Raw genomic sequence first — 22,963 nt, forward strand, 5'->3', positions numbered from 1 at the left:
CCACCTAGTCTTTTAGTGAAGGCCTTTATCCAAGCCTAAAAGAAGATGTTTGAACCTACGTGCTTTGCTAGGGTATTATGCAGCTCTTCCACTGGAGCTTTTCTTAACCTGTGTAACATTTTTTTTCTGCAAGAATTTGAGGGACAGAAAATGAAACTCTCATCAGACTGAAAGAGAGATTGTCCATCCTGATTTTCACCAATGAAACAACGGTTTCACTCACTGTGAGCGACTGAGTGCATTTAGTTACAATTATCCGAAGAAGCCTGAGTGGAGGAGAAAATGAAAGGCTGGGGTTGTATCACTGGACATCCATTTGAAAATATCTCTTTTCTGCCTTCAGACCAAGTGCGAAACAGCTACTACATCGGTGCTGATGGCTCTCTCAGGCTGATGCTCGCTAACGGCATGGAGGTGGCCCTGCAAACTGAGCCACATCTGCTGGCGGGTACCGTTAACCCCACTGTGGGGAAGAGGAATGTGACCCTGCCCATCGACAACGGCCTCAACCTGGTTGAGTGGAGGCAGAGGAAGGAGCAAGCAAGAGGGCAGGTCACTGTCTTTGGACGGCGACTGAGGGTAAGTGAGAAGTGTGAGCACTTTGGGACTCAATTTCCTGTTTTATCAGTCCCCAGTCTCATGACAGAAAGGGACAGGGCTCGTTTCTGACACCTGGAATAGAGATGAGGCTGCAGCACAGAGAACTAGCTGTTTATTCTCATTGACACAACCTGTATGATTAAATGTATCCTCATATCTCCTTATGTGTGGGCATTTGCTCAGCCGTCACAGATAGTATTGCTGATTCCTTTATGTCCTCCGTGTGCTTGGCAGTGCATGACCTCCCACTGGGTGCTACAGGTTTAACCACCATGTCAGGCTGTTTAAGCATGCAAGGGAAGAACATAATCATAAAAATATGCTCCATTTAGAGTAGGCATTTTGTGCCTGCACTGCTGGCAATAACATACACCTGAGCACAGAAAGTTTTCTTAGCATTAGTGTTCATTGAGCAGCCTCAGAAAAATTGCTGGGTTCCTTAAACTTGCTAATCTGGGGAAGAGCTGACGTTGCAGGCTATTGCCCTGTGATTGCAGTTGTTCCCCAAGGTGAAGTGTTGTAAACGGCTCCAGCCTGGTGGTTCGCTCTCCTCCAGGAACGTGTGGTCCTTCCTGGGCTTGAGACCGATGTATTTTGAAAACATCGTTCCACACAGTGCGCTGCAGACTTGTCAGGGCTGTTTAAAGATCTTGCTCAATAAGCCTGTAATTCTTCTGCTAACGGCTAGCAAGGCTGGTAACTTGTAATAACAGCCAGCGCTGCACAGTCATCCTGCGCCTTGCCGTTCTCAGCGTTGCAGGCTTGAGAGCAGTTTCTAGGAGCCTTCTCAGCACCTGGCAGGTTCAGACCCTCTGAGAAAAATGCTTAGTGCTGTGTAATGCCACCATAGCAAAACGACTGGAGCTATTTATTCCCACTTAAGCTCTGCAGTAAATATTAATGCATTGGTTTCAGAATATGTATTTCCCAGGCCTCACTCTGCATCTCTCTCTCTTCCCTGCTGTGTGCCCCCTGCCACCTTGGTGTGAATTTTCCCCTGTCTGGCTTCATTCACACTTGCCAAGTATTGCTCTTCACCCTCCCCAAGCCATCAGTTGCTCCTTTCCCCTTGTGTGGATGGCCTCACATGCTTGCTCTTTTTTTTTTTTTTTTTTCCAATCAGGAGCAAACTGTGCAAACAGTAGTGAAGCTGGAGGCTGCTCCTTCATTGGGAACTGCTGTATGCCTGCAGATCAGCTGGCATCAGCTTTCTTGTTTGGTCTTTGGGTTTTTCTTTCTATTTTAATAACCAATGAAATTACTAGACAAGTCTGTCTCCGAAAGGAGACAGGCTTCTGAAATCTGCAGCTGTCTCACAGCTATTTGGTGTTCAAAGCAGTTTCCACTCATTTAGCTGCAGCTCAGCTGCCCATGCCAGCTTTATCTTCCAAAATCTTCACAGCAGATTCTCTCAAACACAGAACGTGTCTTTGTTTTATATTTTACTGCATTCAGAAAAGCACTCGCAAAATGAGTTTTCAGGCTGGTTACTGGTGTTCCTGTAAATCTGCTGGCATTTATTCACATTTTGAGTCTATCAGAGCCTGTCCCTGCTTCTAGTGAAGCAGAAGAGTATCTTACGTTATTGGAGGGCTCAGTTATGGCTCTCTTCAGGGGTTCAAAGTGGCTGAGTGTATACAAGAAGTTTTAAGCTGCCTCTCTGTACCTGCATGGCAGCATCTGCACCCCATAGCTGTAAATCTGCAAGGTGCTAATTGCCTCCCTGGGGATTGCCCCGTATTTAACAACTACGTGTGTCATATTCTCCTCTCCCCTCGCAGGAGTAATTATCACTTTCCCTAGCAAGGGAAAAGCTTAGAGAAGTTCAGTTGAACATGATTTTGTTCATTTTCGGAAACTTCATTATTTTCTGCCATATGTGAGTATATCAACACTTTCACCCTTGCCTCACTGCTAGTTTGGGACAGCAGCAAAGCTACAGTGCTCCGAGGGGAAAGAGCACCCCAGTGAGACTGCAGTGCTGCATCACTCCGCGGGGCCTTCGCGATGGGAAGAACAGGATCTGGCCAGAGACTCTAAAAGGGGAAATTCCCTGGAAAAAAGCATGCTTTCCATCTCCTGAATTTATGTAAGGCATTGAGGGCTGGATATGGCCACCCCAACAATTCTAGCAATTTACTGGGGAAATGCCTTTGTCAGCAGCTGTTTACCAGTGGGATGTCATTGAGTCCTGTAGGTCTCGTTGCTGAAGTATTGTTTGTGATCTTCTACAGAAGGTTGCCACAGTATTTTCATGAGAAATCTTCATTTTTCTGTGCTTTGTAACTCTTGTGCACCCAGGGAGATCAATGTGTGTTATTCTGTTATAATTTAAGCTAAAAGAGAGCAAAAAAAGGCGCAAGAGAAATCAGAGATGGTACCAAGTGGAGTGTTTATGTTCCTGCTCTAATGCCTGCATTAGAGCAGGCAAAGGTATTAAATGGATCTGCTGTGGCATGTGAGTTTGGGGTTAAACTTGGTCTCTCACACCTTATGGAGGGGTCAAATGCACTGAGAACGGTGGATTTAAATTTACCCTGGCTCAGTCCTGTACTGAACACAGGTCTTGTCAAGTGCTCTGAGGGGCAAAAGCCTTCTCCAGGAGCTTTTCAGAGTCCTTTCTGGGATAAAGACCCTGGGATGTAGGATGGCACCTTATTTAGCTGCTCACCATAAAACTTGCTTGTTGGACTGAAGCCTGCAGCCCTGTCACTGCTTCTGCAGAAAATTCACTCTTATTCAAGGCATGTCCTTGAACAAGGATGAAAAGATTTAGACCCTGTGTAGGGAGTGTAGGGTTCACCATGCCTGTCACCTTGAAGGTGGCTATTGGCATTGCAGTGCTTCTCAGAGACAAGGGAGATTTCGCTGAGAGAGCAGGAGAAAACAAATCATAAAAAAAATCGTAAAAAGAGAAGCTGGTTCCAACTAGTCCAGCAGAAGTCCCTTGCCAGAGAGTAGGGCGGGTGGAATGACTTAGGGCACCAATAATGAGATACAGAGATTTGGACTGAGCTTAAGAGCTGTCCAGGGACTTGTTATTTGGTCCTTCCAGCACGGTGAATGGCACTGCTGTTGGCTTATGGATCAGAGAGACCACATTCAGCCTGGATTACTGTCCCGGTCCTGGAAGAGCTCTTTCCAGCTCTCTTGGCAGACACCAGCAGCAGAAGAAGCTGCAGCTGCTGGGCTGGATATGCTCTGGGAATAGGTGGAAGGCAGAGACATTATTCCTTCCTGAAAAAAAAAAAAAAAAAAAAAATTTGCATGCAACTGCTGCTTCTGTTTCTGTATTTATGGCAACAAGCACCTACAAGATATCAAATTGCTCTGTTGGTTACATATGTGCATCTTACTTGGAGTTTTGATATTTTTTTAATTGTTTCCCAGCTTGCTTGTTACAATGGGCTTTTAGCTGATTTCCTCTTTCTCCCCTTACCCATTTACATTCTGTTTCAAACTCTGCTGTGTATTTAAGTTAAGCATTATCTACCTTTCCATGCTAGCTGTTTCTTTCCTTGAGTCTTATCTGCCTTTTACCTTCATTATTCATATGCTGGCAATCATCTTTACACTTGCCTCCTCTGGCATCATCTTCATGCTTGCATCATCTAGCACTAATTCCTTCTTTCTCGACTGGCAATGAATACCCTCAGTGCCGTCCCACATTTCTGAGCCATGTTTTTGCCTCTTCTGACCTCAGTCCTCTTCTGACCTCAGCTTCTGAGACTCCTCTTGACTTTTGGCTCTGTGGTGTTGCAGTTCTCCAGGTTTCACCGCCGATGTCTGCCCACACAACACAAAAGTGGTCCTCCTGCATTTTCCTCCCATGTACTTCCAGGCTGACAGGACACACAGCACACCACTTCTCCACTGACTCTGCTACATCATTTCTCTCCTACCTTGCTGTTTCACTCTCAGGTGCTCCCACATATCTCAAAAAAAAAAAAATGGTGGGAATACAATCATACACCCTAAAGTAATGACTGAGATCAAAGCTGGAACAAAGCTGAGTTCAGGGGGTGTCAGTTTTACCCAGAATAGGTTAAGGCTGTGTTTTTAACTGGCAGCCTGAAGACCCTGCAGCAGTCTGCAAACCTTGGTTTATTGACCACGGCTGGAGGGCCCCAACGGGAACAAGAAAAGCAAGTTTATTGTTTGGAGTTTGAAGTTCATCTGAGAAGAATTTGCACCTTTCTGGAAAACAGGGGTTCACCAATTGAAAAAGGTTGAAAAGTGCTGGGATGGAGAGCGAGCTGTCTTCACTGGCAAGCTCATACTGGGAAATGTTTTTTCTTGCTCAGGCACAGTGCTTGGGCACTGTGGTCATGTTGTTTTAAAAGGCTTCTTGCACATGTGGCTAAACATAAGTTGTACTATCAGTTCCTCTTTGTAATGCTGTGCACTACAATCGCTGAATCAAAATGTATCTCTGCTCCTGCCTTTGAAGTAGATACCTTTGATCTTTGGAAATGCAGCGGCAGTAGAGGTAACAGGAGTGTAATTATCCAACACAGAATAACCCCAGGACAATGGAACTAAAACTCCAGCTCTCACAGAGAAGTTCCTGCTCTCTGTAACATCTACAGTGGTCAAGGCCTCCGTATTTCATCTTAGGTGACAGACTTCACCTCCAGTGCATGTAGTATATTTAGCAAACTTAGGGAAAAGCTCTGCTTTTCAATTATGTTGGCACAACATCCATCTCTTTTTCAAAAAGTATTATTTTTTGACATGCTTGAAAGCAAAAGACTCATATATCCAAGTGTAATAAGCAGAATACCTTGCAAGTATTCCCTGCAACCATTGGCCATTATACCTTCATCTAGGTCTCTATCACATCTGTTGTAGTAGTCCTGAGCCTAGGTTTGGGATATGGGCAATATTCCTTAACCATGGTGATGTTTTCAAAAGTACCTGCTATTTTGCTACCTCTTTCCTCGTTGAAGTCAACAGAAGCAGAGTTAGGCCAACACTTTGCTTTGAAAATCTTACCCAGAGTCAATGAGTGCATGGATACTGTTCAGTGTGACCTAAAGAGCTGTTTGGTGAAATAATCTTTGTAACTTAAACCATTTACAGCTTCCTGATTCTCCATCTCCCTCCTATAGGTTCACAATAGAAACCTGCTGTCCCTTGATTTTGATCGTGTGACCAGAACAGAAAAAATCTATGATGACCACCGCAAGTTCACACTCCGCATCCTCTATGACCAGGCAGGGAGGCCCAGTCTCTGGTCACCTAGCAGCAGACTGAACGGCGTCAATGTGACCTATTCCCCAGGAGGACACATCGCTGGGATTCAAAGGGGCACTATGTCAGAAAGGATGGAGTATGATCAGTCTGGCAGAATTGTATCCAGGATCTTTGCTGATGGGAAATCATGGAGCTACACTTACTTGGAGAAGGTAAGCACCCTCTTTCTGTTGGGTGATGACAACTCTGCAATCTTAGCTACCCAGCTGGTGCAAATGGGCTTCGCTCCTGAGACTTCAGTGCAGCTGCGTTACTTCACATCAGGTGATTACTGGCCTTTATGGTCCAATACTCCTCCTCTGTGTATTCTGCCTACACTAACATGTGCATAGTAACTTTGGTGTCAAACCAGCATAGAACAGCTGAAAATAGCATGGAAAATTCCCCAGAGGGCAGTATTCTTTCCAAGTCACACTAAATGCATGTCTTAATGCTTTGAAGCTTTGTGTATCTGATTTTTTAAATACAATATTCCTTTGCCGAGCCAGCTGTAAAATGATGTCTTCAGGTAATGCCAGAGGAATTAACAGTAGGAATTTCCAGTAGGATTTTCCATGTGAAAACAACCCATACAGTCTGATGTCCTGCTTTCTTCAGGTAGCCTATTCCTGCTTCATAGGAAACACTTTTAATAACAAGAAGTGCAGAGACATGAATCCAGCCAAGCAGTTGTAGAACATTTTGCAGTGTTTTCTGTAGTCTGCACACTGCAGATTGGCATGGGATTTAATTTCTTCTGGGTATTATCATTCATCATTACACTACCCACTGTCCTATAGATCCATATGTTACACACTTGGGTCTGGAATCTTTTATTTCTGAGTTTTGTACAGGGCCTATTGCTAAAACAGTGTAAGGAAACTACAGTAGAATAGCTTTTAAAAGGCAAAAAGCATTGACTTGCACCTTGTGTTACATAATCTGTGTGGGTTGTTGGGTGCAAAAAGATCAGGATAAACAGGTTAAGCATGTGGGCAGAAGTTTGTAGTAAGACAATAATAGCAGGTATGCAGACACGGAGTTAATTGAGTATGGGAAGGTGTCAGGGGACACTTCTTCAAGCATTGTTTAAGTTGTTCTACCAGTTTTATTTGTTTAGTCTTTAAAAGCTATTGGCAAGGGGAATTTGGGCAGGTGTGGCTACATGGTATTAATTCTAACAACTGAGCATTCTAAACTTAAACCATACTTACAGCATTAAGTGTCCTTTTCTCTGATCTGCTCCGACTTAGGGATACTTGATGTGTTGTGCAGCTGCATACCTATCACTATTTACTCTTATGGCTGCAGAGATTATTTATCTATCTATCTCCTTTGCCCTGCTCTTTGGATTGGTGAAGTGCTGTACCAATGCAAACCAACTAAGAATTCAGATCACAAAGAGCTGACGTTAAAATGATACAAAGGAGAAGGTGAAGCAGTGGCTGAAGAGATGAACAAATATGTAAAGTGGGCAGGTTGTGACTGACCACATTTTTGTTGCTCAGTGACCTCTCAGTTTCACAGGTCCCCTGTTTCTGTCAATTGGTAGTTGCAAACTCTTCTCCCAAACACTGTCCATCTTTGGGAGTGTTGAGAATAATTTTGCCTGAAAACGAGGAAAATAATCTGTTCTCTTCTCCCTCCCCTCCAGTCCATGGTGCTGCTCCTTCACAGCCAGAGACAGTACATCTTTGAGTTTGATAAGAATGACCGGTTGTCATCGGTGACCATGCCCAACGTAGCCCGGCAGACTTTAGAAACCATTCGTTCCATTGGTTACTACAGGAACATCTACCGGCCCCCAGAAGGCAACGCCTCAGTAATTCAGGATTTCACAGAGGATGATCAGCTCCTCCACACTTTGTACTTGGGGACAGGGAGACGTGTCATCTACAAGTATGGAAAGTTGTCCAAATTAGCTGAGATGCTCTACGACACGACAAAGATCAGTTTCACCTATGACGAAACTGCTGGCATGCTAAAGACAATAAACTTGCAGAATGAAGGGTTCACATGTACGATCAGATACAGGCAGATAGGACCCCTCATTGATCGACAGATTTTCCGCTTCACTGAGGAAGGCATGGTGAATGCACGATTTGACTATAATTATGATAACAGCTTTCGGGTGACCAGCATGCAAGCAGTGATCAACGAGACACCTTTACCCATTGACCTCTACCGGTATGACGATGTGTCGGGAAAAACTGAGCAATTTGGTAAATTTGGGGTCATTTACTATGATATCAACCAGATTATTACCACTGCCGTCATGACTCACACTAAACATTTTGATGCTTATGGCAGGATGAAGGAGGTCCAGTATGAGATATTCCGGTCACTCATGTACTGGATGACTGTGCAGTATGACAACATGGGGAGAGTTGTTAAGAAAGAGTTGAAGGTTGGCCCTTACGCAAACACAACTAGATACTCGTATGAGTATGATGCTGATGGCCAGCTGCAGACAGTGTCTATCAATGACAAGCCACTCTGGCGTTACAGCTATGACCTAAACGGAAATCTCCATTTGTTGAGTCCGGGGAATAGTGCCCGCCTTACACCACTCAGGTATGACCTCAGGGACAGGATTACAAGACTGGGAGATGTGCAGTACAAAATGGATGAAGATGGCTTCCTAAAGCAAAGGGGCAATGATATTTTTGAGTACAATTCGGCTGGCCTGCTCATCAAAGCTTACAACAAAGCTAGTGGGTGGAGTGTGAAATACCGCTATGATGGCCTAGGAAGGCGAGTCTCTAGCAAAACCAGCCATGGCCATCACTTACAGTTCTTCTACGCAGACCTGACCAACCCAACCAAAGTCACCCATTTATACAACCATTCAAGCTCTGAGATCACCTCCCTCTACTATGACCTGCAAGGCCACCTCTTTGCAATGGAGCTCAGCAGCGGAGATGAATTCTACATAGCCTGCGATAACATTGGAACCCCTTTGGCTGTCTTCAGCGGGACTGGCTTAATGATTAAGCAGATACTATACACAGCATATGGGGAGATCTATATGGACACCAATCCCAACTTCCAGATCATCATTGGCTACCACGGAGGACTGTATGACCCTCTCACGAAGCTTATCCATATGGGACGGAGAGACTATGATGTGCTGGCGGGTCGATGGACAAGTCCAGACCACGATATGTGGAAGCATCTGAGTAGCAATAACATAATGCCTTTCAACCTATATATGTTCAAAAACAACAATCCTATTAGCAACTCTCAGGATATCAAATGTTACATGACAGGTAAGACATGTAAAATGAATTATAATATTTGCAGACTGGTTTCTAGCCCACCGTCAGTGAACAGGTTTTTCTCTCTCAGTATCCATGTTGCCATGAGGTTTTCCAGTGTTTAATACAGTGGACACAAGCTTTTCTCTGCCAGTTGACCTCAGTGTCAGAGAGTGGTCCAGGGCATGCTTAATTCATTACCATAGATGGAGAAATTCCCAAACCTGTTTCCTTTTCTCTTTCTTGGTGCTTATTCTCTTTATTCTGTTTCCAGTTGCTCTTTTCCTCAGATATCCCAAATTTAGCTACCAATAAATGTCCTGATAACCTTTCTCTTTTGTAGAGGGGTAGCTCTGTTTATACAGTTTTGACTAAAGGTTTATTTGCAACTAAATAAATGACATGCAGGTTTGTTTTAGCAGAATGGCAGCAGCAACCTAAACTTTTTATTACAGTCAGCCATTTCAGAGCACACTACAGTAATAATGTATTTCAAAGTTAATCTGCTCTGCAGAATTAATAGTTTCTATTAAAGTCAGGAAGAACAGGTGCTTTCAACTTAAAAGCCGGGTTTTAGGGCATATCTAGCCCACAGCTTGACATAAACTCCAAAATACTTCCCCTGGGACTTCATCTCATGGCATTAACATAATGTCTGTGTATGTTTTGTGTACAGAAAAATCACTTTGTAGGCCACCTGTCCCTCCTATATTCATATTTCACACAACACTGGTAGTAATGTTTTAGAGGACTGTTTTGGTGGGGCTCTTTTCCAAATACTTCCCATTGGAAAACCAGGTGACACAATCACCAATCAAATGTACGCTCTTCTTAAGGAGATAATCATATACTTAATTTTTAATTTTTAAATGATCCCATTGCATCTATCACAACTTTCCCATATGCAGCAACAGTATTTGCATCTCCCTGACTTACGAGATTGACCTAATAGCAAGAAATTTTACAAAATAAAAATCCTGGGTTATTTTATTCAACCTGATTTTATAGCCTTTAGGATTTATGCTTTCAGGTTCTTCTGCAATAATTGTAAGGATTAGATTGTATTTTTTTTATGAAAAGCTGTTGTTCTCCAGGGCTCAGGAGATGATGCCAGGAAGAGAATAAAATAAGCCAAAAGATGCAGACTAAGATCCTGTGTGTTGGCCTCACTCTGATAACTAAAGCCATCAGGGAATTCTTTTACAAATACTAATTTGTCAAAACTGAATGTCTTTGTGGGAGAGGATTGAGCCTGAGAAATTTAGCAGTAGGAAGCTTGTGAACAGCTCTTGAAAGTGTCCAAATGACCAATTCCAAAATATCCTGAAAGAAAAATTCTTTTTTGGTTTTCAAGCTTTTCAATTTATTGGAAGCTAATTATAGAAAACAAAAAGAAAAACGAAGAGGTCAAAATCAAAATGAAGTATCTCAATTTGAAATTGTTAGCTTGAACTGAACTGGTTTTTGAATAGCCATTTCATGATATATTAACAGATTTTTGTTTTTTCTGCCCAAATTAAGACAGGATAAAATTTCAAAAGCTGTCTTGGAACAGGCAAACCATTTCCCACTCAGCTCTGATGATAACATCAAGATGTCCAGATCTGACATTTTGATATTTTATATGCACTAAACAACTTTTTCCATGGTCTTAAAGATTCTATTTTCAATCACTGCAGAATACAGACCCTAAATGTGCTTTTTAAGTTTCTCATCTCCCAGCACATGAGACCATATGCACGGGAGAAACCGGTCACATTAGGAGAGCAGGGTTATGATATCAGGCTGCTGCTCTGGCATTTTCTTCTGTGAAAAGCCCGCTGTATGATCTTTTTTCTACCAAAATCCAGCTGTGTAACCTATCCCCAGCCACAGCAAGAGTCCCGTCCGTGCCGGGCTATGCTGGGATGTGTTTAACCCAGCAGGCAGAGAGAGCCAAGGCACGGCACGAGGCACTGGGAGACAGGTTTTGCCGTGAGTCCTGTCCATTACTCATGAGCACGGCTATAGCAATGGGGAAATGTATTCTTATTCTGAAGAAGGAAAAGCCGTTGTAGCCTAAAAACTTGTATTCCCCACATCCCCACTCGCTGTCCTCCTTCCCCACCCTGGGACCTGCTGTCCTTCCCGGATCCCAGCTTCTAGGACGCAGACGAATGGCGCACACCAATCTCCAAGTAAGAGATTTCGGAGCGCGTATGTACAAATTGGAAGCACACAGAGGGGAGAGCAGGAGAAGCAGGTATTTACGTTTTGAGAGGTCCATTGTTAAACATGAATATTTTAGCAATTGTGCACTTCATGGCGCAGAGCTTTGCTGCCAGCTTCAGCAATCCTGATGGATTGAACTGACATTTCCATTACATGTGTCTGCATTAAGCACTCTTTTTCTTTGCCCTCAAATGAATTTACTGTGAAATGTGTTGGCAGGGTTACTGTAGCTGAAAAAAATTTTGTGATGTGAAATGTACTTTTCTGTCAAAAAACTTGTCACTGCCTCTTGGCAAATTAATATTTTCCCCTCTGTTCTCTTAACTCCATACCTTCCTTCCCATGTTTTTTTTCTTTTTATTCGGGATATTCCAACACCTCTTCCCAAAAAGGAAGAACTCCTGTTTGCAAATGTTTTGAAAGTCAGTGTGCTGAGAAGTATCAAAAAAAAGTTTGTATTGAATCTTTCCAGACATGTTACCTATTTTTCTGCTGTTCAGCATCCCTGCACTGTACTCTTAATTTCACATGAGAAGGATTTGGAAGCAGGCTGGTTAGCGCTAAGCACAAAATAATCAAACAAGCCTTTAATTTCTTTCCCTCCCCACAAGCTCTCTCTTTTGAAGACACTCTAAAAACAATCTGTACATTGAGTGAACAGAAGTGTTTTTATTACAGAAATCCTCCTCCTTTCACATGGATTGTTGCAAGGGCTTTTTGGACCTCTGCCCAATCTCAACATTTTGGCCTGTAAGAAAACAAGCAACAGATAGTGTGTTTGTTTGGCTCCTGGTTCTCCAGTCATCTGGAAATGCCTTATATGCCATTTGCATCCATAATTTCTTTTCCAACCAGCTCTTCAAAACATTCATTTAAGCTCATGGGGGATGGAGAAAAAAAATATTCAAAGATGCATGTTTGGTTCTTTAAATTGATCCCTTTTTCAGATTATTTCAGCAATGTTAATTCAGTTTAGCAAAATGAGAAACAAACCCCTGGTACATCCAGCTTGAAACAGAGGGATCACTAACACAATCCCAGTAACATACAAAATGCCTAAGACTCCTGGGAGCTGGTAGTAATTGAACTTTACCTTCACCCTTTTTCTTTCTCTTGCAATGGTTATTTGTGTGCCCAATACAGGCAGTATTGGGTTAGAGATTGTCGCACATGTGTCCATCTCCAGAGTTCAGCGGAAGTGAACAAGGTCAGATCACCAAATACTGTGAAGGGTGGGGGAAGCAATGCAGATCTCAAGCAGATCCAGGAGTCAGCCAGCTTAGTCATGATTTTCTTCAGCTGGGTAACATTCAGCTGCTATTCCCTGTAGCCGTGCAAAAAATCAGAGAAGATTTCGTAGTCTGCTGTTGCGGGAATGCAGCCATGTCCCCTGTGTCTAGTCTTCAATGTCCCAAATGTCTGCGTTTTCCATCATGTCCCCTGTAGCGCCAGTGTTCCCCCTTTTGCACAGGACAATCGTTTACGACGTGGAGCCAGCAGTATTCTCACCATCCATGGACTTCTTCTAAGGGGTTTGTGAAAGGAATCTGAGCAAAGTAGTTTCTTAACTGTAGACTTATTTTCACTATCCAGAGGTCTTCGCTGCTACTGGGAATTGCTTAAGTGGATCACATTAAAGAGCAGTTCTAATGCACATAAGAGCTTACTAGGCAGCAATCCTTGGGATACAAGTGGAGTGGTTCATAGTGAAATGGCACACATCAGCATTGCCCCTTAGCTATGTCTTTAGTACACTAAGCAAGGCCAAGGCAGAGGCTGAAGCACTGGTACAGCAACCATCCATCCTGTATAAATGTTAGCACACTCCTGGCATGGTTTTGGCCAATGCCAAGCCAGAGACATCTCAGGCATGGGTAAGAATAGCACAAACTCCGTGTAAGCCGCATGTGTGAGTCCACCATGTTATGGGACGGAAAAGAATTCAGCAATACAGACATGAGCTGTGCCATGCTAGCTGGCCTCAGGACCAGGGAATGGTCTCTGTCCCGTTTTATTTATTAGTGTGGACATAGCTCCTTTGAAGGACCTTGTGAGATCGTATGGAGCCTGATTTTTAAATCCTACCGTAAAAGGTGATACGTGACTTCAAGAAGTTACACTGGTGTAATACTCAAATGACAGCTTCTTATTAAAAATGTTGGGAAGTTCAGGATTGGAATGAAAATGCCATGGAAAAAGCAGTGTATATGTCCAGAGCCTCTTCCAAAAACACCCTTTCCAGGGCTGTGCTGTTCGCCCTGGATGTCCAGGTATTCTGGCTCAGAGAGCTCTAAATTTGCACTTCAGCTTGCAGGGCTTTTGAGAGGCCTCAGGAAGAGGAGCGCTGTGGCTGAGATGTTCAAAGCTGACTCTAGGGCTGGAAGGCGCTTCCCGTTCACCTGGAATGGCTCAGCCCCCATTAGTGTATTGCTGCTGCCGTGCTTCTCCTGCATCACCTTAGTGCAGTGCCCAGTGGCTGCTGACGTGGGTAGCCAAGGAGTCAGGGAGATGGTTTGATGTGGGCCATTTGGTCTTCGTTTTTAGCAGAGCTTCTGTTTTCGAGCTGTGAAAATGCAGAACTGGACTGTGGCTGGCAGGTGAAGAGCCATTGACTTTCACAGCTTTGGCACACAGTTCTTTTGAGGACCGTTAATGGTGCTGTTCACACAAAGTAGTCACCCCTCACTTTGGCCAAACTGGCAATCCTTCCTGAGTGATCAGCTAGTCTGATTTATGCTTCTCTTACATTCCAGATGTCAACAGTTGGCTGCTCACCTTTGGATTCCAGCTACACAATGTCATCCCCGGATACCCCAAGCCAGATATGGATGCAATGGAGCCATCATATGAGCTTATCCACACGCAGATGAAAACTCAAGAATGGGACAATAGCAAGGTGATCCATGCAACCTCACACCCTTATCAGCAAAGTATCCAGTTGCAATCTTCTTGTAAAAAGCCTTAGTCTGTTCTCCCAGATACGCTAAGAGTTTAAGTGCATGTCAACCTAAGGCGGCTTCTCTCTCCCCATTACAGTGTGAAATCAGACTAAATAACCACATCTGAAGTTCTTTACTGCCATTGTGTTTTTTTCTGTGCTACTTTCTGGTAATTGCTCAATGAAACGGTCTGTTACTGTTTTTCTCTCCCGCAAGAGGTCATGTTACAACATAATTCAGGCTAAGTTCAAGGCCTTTGCATTCAGGATTCTTGGATGCGAAAAAAGCACAATTTTTGATACAGAATCATTTTCTAAAGAATATGTTTTAGGAATTTGTCCAGTCTGGCTTAAAATGTCTTAAACAGTAAGTCTCAGCACTTCCCTAGGAAACTATTCTGCATTACACTGAGTCTCACCAGAAAGAAATTTTAGCTGATAGCTAACTTACATTTCACCTGACTGAGTCTAATCCCAAATCACTGTGTCCTCCTTTTAAAAATGGGCCTGCATCACAAGGCATTTTGGCAGACAAACATGCCAGCACAAAATGCAATGATAAAATTGTCAAGAAAAAGCTTTTACAACCAAATCATTTCCCCCTCTCTTCCTGTTGGGAATAGTTCTGCTGAGAGATGGAGACAGCACTGTTAAAGGTTAGTGCACTGGTCAGGATTTGAAAGCCCTGGGCTACTCCCAGCCCTACTGCTTATCAGTTGTATGACCTTGAAAAAGTCGTTTACCTTTCAGGATACTGTTTCCTCTCTTAGCCAGAGTTTGTTCTGGAGTTGTTTTATCTCTTTAGTTTGAAGCTTCTTTAGGATATAGATTCTTGCCTGCTATTGCTTTGTGTTTGAACATCAAAAGAGTAGGGGGCACCAATTTGTTTGGGGAGATCAGGTTACCTTCTTAACATTTCTGCTAATAAAATGATTGTGGTAGCAAGTAGAATCAATCCTAGCTGCCTTCGTAGTCTTTTCGTCTAAGAGCCTGCTGAAATCTCAGTGTCCTACAGCAGACTCTTGAGGTTCAGTACACATATTAGACCCGGAGGTAAAATGCAGTGTCACATTTCCCCAGTCACAAAAGGTATCACCTAGACCTATGAACAAGACACTGCGGATTAATAAAATACTCATGTGTCAGCCCAGCCTTGGTAACTGAGCTACAGCAAAGACAAGGCAAAATGTACCAGCTTCAGCTTCAACAAGAGAAATTTAATTAAGACATATCACTTTATAGTGGAGGAGAACCAAAAACAACCTTCCCTTTTGCTACCATGACTCAGCTGATGCTTGAAAATCATTATGCCTTAGTAACTCAGTTATGTTTTGGGGCTCAGAGACTCCTTTTTGGCTTTTCTTTTCCTTGGATGAAACAAAGAAATGCTAGAGATAATTTCTGTAATTAGAAATAGCCTTGGGATTTTTCCTTCTCTTTGGTGTGGCACAGTCTCCCCAGGCAAAGCTGTACAGGAGAAGGCAAACAGGGAAGTCTTTTACAGAGACAGCACAAAAGGTTGTCTCTAAATTATTGTTATGTAGAGCAGATAATAATTCTCACAGAACTGCAAGAGAGGTTCTTATTGTTATTATTATTTTTTCATCATTTCATTATTATTATTAAGCCTATAGAATAGGCAAGTAAGTTGAGTGACGAGTTGTGATGAAGTCTGACACTTGCTCATACAGGCAGCTGAGCTGGAAATAAACCCATGGAGCCCTGCCTTCCAGCCACCCATTTTAGATGGATCTGCCTGAATAAGCAATAAGAAGGGAAGAAAGTCTCCATGTCCCCTTCAGGTTTTATAAACCAAAAAGCTGCAGTGACCTGCTTGGTAAGATGAGGGATTTCTGCAGCCTCCTGCTTCCAGATGAGTCACTTTACGTAGTGTTGAAAATGGATTTTAACCATCGTTGGTTGTTTCATGTTCTTCTTCTGCATTATGACAAAAATAAAACATGAGTGCTTTTTTTATTTTGATCTACAGTTTCAGGGTCATGCTCTGATGGTGCAGTGTCTCTCAAATGCTATAGAGCGGGATTCCCTGCTTTTCTCTTAAGTCTGAGTCCACCTAGCCTATTATAGGCATATATTTACATAAAATAAATTAATTTACATATGATACCTGAACACATGATCTGTTTTTCCCTAAACCTATCCATACACCCCCCTCTACTCTACATATACAAGACGGAGATGCTGGTATGTGTTAAAGTAGGTGCAAATAGAAGATGAAGCAGAGTTGGGAATCTGGTAATAGGATGTGGGTAGGTATAGTGAGAGTGAGAAAAGAGGTAGATAACTAGGGACTTTATGTAGGTGCCCAGTTTTGGAGCTGCAGTTGTGAAAAATGAGCTGGACTGCAGCAGCCCCAGCTTTGCTGTCTGAATCTGTCACTGTTCTATTGAATTTAGACACCACAATTTAGTGGCCACAATGTCTAAATTGGATGTCTGTACTTTGGTGGTTTAAACACAGCCCTCTGCAATCAGGTGGCTTGAAGGGATAGTTGTATGAGGTAAAAGTAAGACTGAAACTATTACTCCTTTGATGAAGTACGTGGAAGAGAATACAAACATCTGAATGTCCCACATGCAAATGACAAAATTAAAGTTAAATGGAAGCCTGGGAAATATTTTCATTTAATAAGACTGAACAAGCTTTAGAATGGCCTTCCAAACCATATGGAGGAAGTTCCAGATCTTGTACCATTTAAAAGTAGTCTGAGCAAGGCACTAGAAAATGTACAGTTTGTCTTGAAATCCAGGGAGATTCACTAAATGATGTACCACAGCTTTCTCATCTCTGCCTCTTCTGATCCCTGATTTCACTGGGCCAGGTACCTCCTTCTGACAAACCAAAGTAAATTTGAGTTACTTCACTGACTTCACTGATCAAAGCCATGGCTCAGCAGATTGAGTCAGTTCTTTTATCTGAGAGGAGCGAATAATATGAGTGCAACAGCAAAGCAAGCAATTCCTCATAAATGGCTGCATTGTATCTCTTCAGAATATGTAGCCAGAGGGGCTTAGCATCTCCTTCCAAAACAGTGTTGGTACTTGCCTTGCAGGGATGCAGGATGGGAGAGAAAATTCTGACTCTGAGCATCCACCAGCTCAGAAACAGCCAACATGTCATAAACCTTGCACTATCCCCTGCAGCTCTGCAGTGACATTTAAAATCCAATACTCTGTTGTGCAGCACTTTTTTTTCCCCCCTCTCCCTGTGACCATGAGGCTGTCACTAAATTGTTTGTTGAACAAGTTCAGTGTTATTGGCCATCAGGGGACTCTGGGTGACCTCTGGCATATTATGGAGCTGCTGCACCTGAATCCAATTTCTCCTCTTTGTTTTCCACCCATTTCATCTTGTGGGACTGTCAAGTAATTGCTAGAGCCAGTACAACTCTATTTGCAGGCAGGGGTGTCTTGGAATCAGCCCTCATACCATTAACTACATCATGTCATTACCTATCTTTCCCTCATCCTATAAGCACTGGGCCCCCAGGAAGAGCTTTTGCTGTCTCTTGTTTGAGCAGCATTTTGGAGGCAGGGGCTGCTCTGGGATGCTCAGCCAGCAAATGAGTTGTAGGGCTGTGATTTCTGGCAAAGCCTCTCCCAAGGACATTTCTTGCTCATTTGAGGAATTGACTCTGCCAGCATTCATCATTCAGGGAGGGCATCCTCACATCTCAGGGGCTTTGGCCATCACACTGTCTAGTAATGTTTTGCAAACGTTATCGGCCAGTTTTAACGGGATCCAATGTGGGGAGGGAGTTGAAGTGTCAAAGACATTAAGCTCTTGAAGCTTTATGAAAATAGAAGAGCAGAAAAAGGAGGCAAATCCTCTCATTTCCCCCAGAGATGGAAATCTGTTTGATGAGCTCAACCTCATTATACCCCAGCAGCTGTACACACAAGCTGTGCGGAGGCGAGACCTGAGCTGTGAGCCCAAGAGCTAGGGCTCCTGTTTGGCTCAGTTCTAACCAGTCAGTCAAGGTCTACAGGCTGGTTGACTGGCCGGTCACAGCACCCTTGCTGGCCAGTCCCTCACCTCAGTTGTCTCACTTGGACTGATGTTCAGCAGGTTGCTAACCAGGTAGATTGTCTCTCAGCAAACCAATGTGCTGTGCAGCCGTGCTGAGTGGTAGGTGGCTGATAGGCTGTTGCGATTTATGGATGTTCCTCCTGCACCTCTGCCAGCTGGGTAGAGAGACACCACTACAGGGTCTCACCTTCAGGTGTTGGCTTTGGCATAGGACAGACTTTGGGAAGTACGGGCCTGAGGGTAGGAGGTTTGAGTAGGGGGAAGAGGAGAGTGTTTCTGGAGAGTGGTTTCATTATAAGAGCTAGGGGATAAGTAGGAAAGAGGTAGAGAAGAAGAATATTTCAGGCAGAGGAGTCATAATTTAGGCCAATGTTTTTGGAAGAACTGGCTTTCTGCTTTGTAATCCATATGGTAGTAAGAGGAACACCTAACTGTGTATAATGGCACAAGGACTTAGAGAAACTTGGAAATGTATTCACGTATTTCACATCTTGGATCCTTGATGGGAAATGAAAGCTTTCAGTCTCACAGTGGAAGGCGGTATTTAAAAACAACAGATGATAGTATCTGGCTGTGGTATTTTGAATCCTCAAGAGGTGCAGGCAAAATGCAAGAGGCTATTCAGAGATCTCTGTAATGTGCCATTCTCTTGAGCTGTGTGCAGCAGCGAACAAATGATGAAGGTCGTTCTCTTCTCTCCAATGGGTTGTTACCAGATAAAGTGAAATGTCACCTAAGGACATCTGATTAAAAAAAGACTGTGAGGAAAAACAAACCCAGCATATATGTCACTCACATCTAACAACAAATATTGAAATAAAATAGCTATGAAGTCCCATCTTTCTTCCCTGTGCTGGTTTTATGTGTACCTCAGTTTACAGTTGCTAAAAGCAGGAGCATTTTTAGAGAGTACTACATGCCACTGCAGCCTTCGATGGTAATTTTCTGTTTCACTTCCTTCCCAGTTCATTAAAATGAGTTCTAAGATGAAACAGAAATGATAATTTCAAAGTCAGGGATGCTCTGTCTCTTTGAACTGCATATATCTGTTTGCCTCCATCCCCTTTATATTCACAGCAGAGCATGCAAGCTGGCTGCACTCTGGTTTGCCTGAACTTCTTTTTTTTTCTGTTAGATGGGATTTCTTTTCTTTTTGAAAAGTGCTGTTCCCAGATACACTCTTTTATCAAAGAAATATACTCAAAGTCATTTCAAAGTCATCCTGCATTGTAGGACTCATTTTCAAGATAAGAGAGATGTGTTTAATTTTTATAATGGTTAAGTGATGATGTTCTGCATTACAGTATACCATATGTCTGTGCTCCTATTTTCTGGTGTGACAACACCAGTCCTCTGTGGAAAACTCTGCAGAGGTGATTTTGTTCTCTGCCTGTGAACTTGGTATCCAAGCTTCCATTATAGTCAGTAGAGACTTACAATGAACTTGGTTGCTAATTACATTTGAGACAGTCTGGGGTTTCCTAGACTTCCTCATGTCTGTACCATATAGAGCAAGAACTGGTGGCCCAACAGGTCTCCAATAGTGTCTAAAATGACAATAGACACCACTGTCTGTGGATCCTGTCAGTGGAGCCCAAAGGAGAATTCAGATGATGAGCTGCTGGGGTTAGGGTTGAACTCAAAACGAAGACACCTACATGTAGGCGTCTCCCCGTGTGCTAGATATGTGTACTTCCACTGCAGTCTGTCGACATCTGGTCCATACAGACGGCGGAGCTCACTTTGAGAGCTGGCTCTCCAGTAGGCATTAATTTTATATTGAGATGAATCACACTCCAGGTTTCACTGGCTATGCTAAGCAGGGACTTGATTCATTTGCCCATACATGGACCAGATAAGCAAAGTGACTGCTAGGTGCTGCACCAGAAGGGCACAGGTCTCCCAGAGCTGGTTCTGTTTCTCACAGCCCTGTGCAGATGCTGCAGACACCCTAGAGTACCTCAGATCACGCTAGACATCTGCGTATGGGTAATTACATCAATTCTGAAGTCTCCACTGGCTACAAAGTGCATGAAAAGTGGGTGCATAACAATCTGGGACTGCCACAGATTGATAGGTAGCTGCTCAGTTTCTTTGCCCAAGAAGGCAGGCTGAACCTCCAGCCTCACAAACCTCCCACCTGAAGTGCCTCAACACAGGCATAGACCTGGAAATCAAGAGACCTGGCTGTGGTCCTGGCCTGGTGGCTTTGGTCGGTCATTTCATCTCTGTTTCAGCCACCAGTAGTAAAGCTAGTAACAGTCCTACGGTTGCACAAGCAACGTGAAAAACATTATATAGAGGAGGAGATGTCCTGGATAGAAGCAGAGAGGACAAACAAGGCAGTTGGATCAATGTCATATACTGGTGTCCTTAGACAGAAAGTGACAGTGCCATTGCTGTTGGATCATGTATAATCCAAGTGAACCCTGACCTCCACGTCTTGCCAATAGAGGGTGGATGTTGCTTATTTTCTTTCTAAATGATGTCCAGATGAACAGTGGAGCTGTGGAAATTGTATGACCCCACATAACACCATGAAGACAGTAAGTTACTAGGTCAAGTAAAAAAAGAAAAAGGTTTAAAACATCAGGTTTCCTTTTTATAATGGACAATTACTGATCTGAATTCACTGATATTGAGAATTTGATCACAGAAGTTCCCCCATAAAAGGAGGAACCCTATAAAAGGCCATAAGGTCCTAGGCACTGGGCTAAATAGCTTGAGGAAGGTACATTGTGTCACAGCTTTGGGCTGCACAGGTAAGGCCTTGTTATACCTGTTACATCACAGCCTGTGCCCACCAGGCTACAACCCTTCTTGAATTAATGGCAAAACCAAGGACATTGTCTGCCCTTAATTAAACTTTGCTGTACAACTGTTATCCTTGCGAGACTCCCTCACACCATTTTAGAGGATGTCTCTACTGCTAAATAAGAGAAATCTAGGACCAATCCCTGGCCCTGAGGTTAGGTAGCAGTGACCTGGAGAGTTAGCGAACATCTTGGAGAAAGCAGTTGGAGGGATCCAAAACCAAACTAGGAGCTGAAATAAAAATTAACCATTGTTAACGATAGGAGATCCAATGGAAGACCTCACTCCCCAGCCTTCTTTTATTTAGAAGTATAAACATGTCCTTATGGACCACATGTCCTGCTGGTTCCAACACAGCAGACTATGTCATATCATAGTGCCTATCTGACAGCATCAGCAGGTTCTCAGAGCTGTATGCATACTCACTTTTCATTTGGGATTGGAAGAGAAGACAAGGGAGTGGTGGCCAAACTCACCAGTTTGTTAGGAGAACCTAATTTGGAAGCTGTCACAGGGGATCAATACCTAATCCCCAATAGTTTGCCCAGAATTGAAAAGGCAATAGAATTGCTGCAGCTCATCAAGAATAAGGATTGGTGGTGAAGACGAAATAGACAGCGAATGGGGGAGATCCCTGATGGGAATATTTCTCCCATGCCCTGTGCTGCTTAAGCTCCCAGAGCTCCCTTCCTCAAGGTGATAATGATTAGATGGTGTGATTAATTCCAGGGGGACCTTTTCACTCAACTGCTGGTAAACATGGCGAGATATAAATGGCCACAAGACACAGCAATGCAGCTCGGAAGACCTGATTTACATTCTTGAGTGAAGGAGCTATCACCAAATGGTCATTCAGAGTGAGCAATGAGAAAAGCCTTTTCCTATTGCTTGCGAAAGTTATTGAGGCAATTTTGAAGAGCAACGTGGCATGCTTGAGTACTGAGGAAGGACCACCCAGAGTCAATCAATATGAGATGCACCTGAGAAGAATACATTCCCATTTAAACCTCTCTGAAGATTAAGTACCCAACCAAGGCCATGCAGTACACACTTATTTAGAACAGTAAGTGTTTCTGGGAGCCCAGAAACCTAATTGCTCACTGTCCATCATCGGTGACATCTACATTAATTATGTCCATCTTCTGCATAATTAGAGCACTTCTTCAGTCAGTGGGAGAGCAGTGCTCCGCTCCCTCTCAGTCTGCTGATTATGTCGCTCTCTAGCTGTGTGTGAGATCCCCCACCAGCAGAATAGGGAGAATCAGAAAGAGCTCCTATTTCTTAGGTGACTGGTTAGTGCTCTAACCACTGCGCTGCTAACGAAAAGGGGAAGGGGAAAAGGAGGGAGTTACCCCAACCTTCTTGGCACTTTGAGTAAAAGGGAGTGCCTGATGTCTTTTGTATTGAAAACAGTATTTCCAGCCTCTGATAGAAGTGCTCCAGCCTGTGACAAAAGCACTTGGATATGCCTGGATTTTCATAAAAATTAGGCATCTCTTTGATACCTCTCTGAATCAGGACTTAGGTACTTTAAAATTGGCAGCCTGGAGTTTGCCCTTGAACTTGTATACATCTGTTTCCTCATAGTTTTCTCCTTTACAGGGCAAAATTGCTCATAACCACTGAGCGTGTTACAATGCTAAATCCTTTGTTTTATTCCTCTTATGCTTTGAGACCTTTCCCTGGAAATGGCCACCATGGAAATAAGCTATTATTTCCTCCCCAGGCCCAGTTACAAGTCTTAGTTGAGAGGTCCACGCTGAAATGTCTGCATCATCTGAATTGTCTCCTCACACCCTGGGAAGGATGAGAGCCTTTAGCTTCTGGACTGTTTAAGGCAATATCCTTCATGGATGTT

At 43.4% G+C, this 22,963-nt stretch overlaps 1 protein-coding gene across 5 annotated transcripts in view; it reads left to right on the forward strand.

Moving 5' to 3' along the window:
- Nucleotides 1-22,963, forward strand: part of TENM4 (teneurin transmembrane protein 4) — a 587,496-nt gene that overhangs the window by 556,710 nt on the left and 7,823 nt on the right. For all 5 annotated transcript variants that reach the window (XM_064505185.1, XM_026096126.2, XM_026096128.2 and 2 more), the window contains 4 exons: nucleotides 344-579; nucleotides 5,712-6,008; nucleotides 7,490-9,104; nucleotides 14,057-14,199. In XM_064505185.1, coding sequence (XP_064361255.1) covers nucleotides 344-579; nucleotides 5,712-6,008; nucleotides 7,490-9,104; nucleotides 14,057-14,199 — 2,291 coding nt within the window. The remainder of the gene's footprint in view (nucleotides 1-343; nucleotides 580-5,711; nucleotides 6,009-7,489; nucleotides 9,105-14,056; nucleotides 14,200-22,963) is intronic.

The sequence above is a fragment of the Dromaius novaehollandiae genome, chromosome 1, assembly GCF_036370855.1.
Source record: "Dromaius novaehollandiae isolate bDroNov1 chromosome 1, bDroNov1.hap1, whole genome shotgun sequence".
NCBI lineage: Eukaryota > Metazoa > Chordata > Aves > Casuariiformes > Dromaiidae > Dromaius > Dromaius novaehollandiae.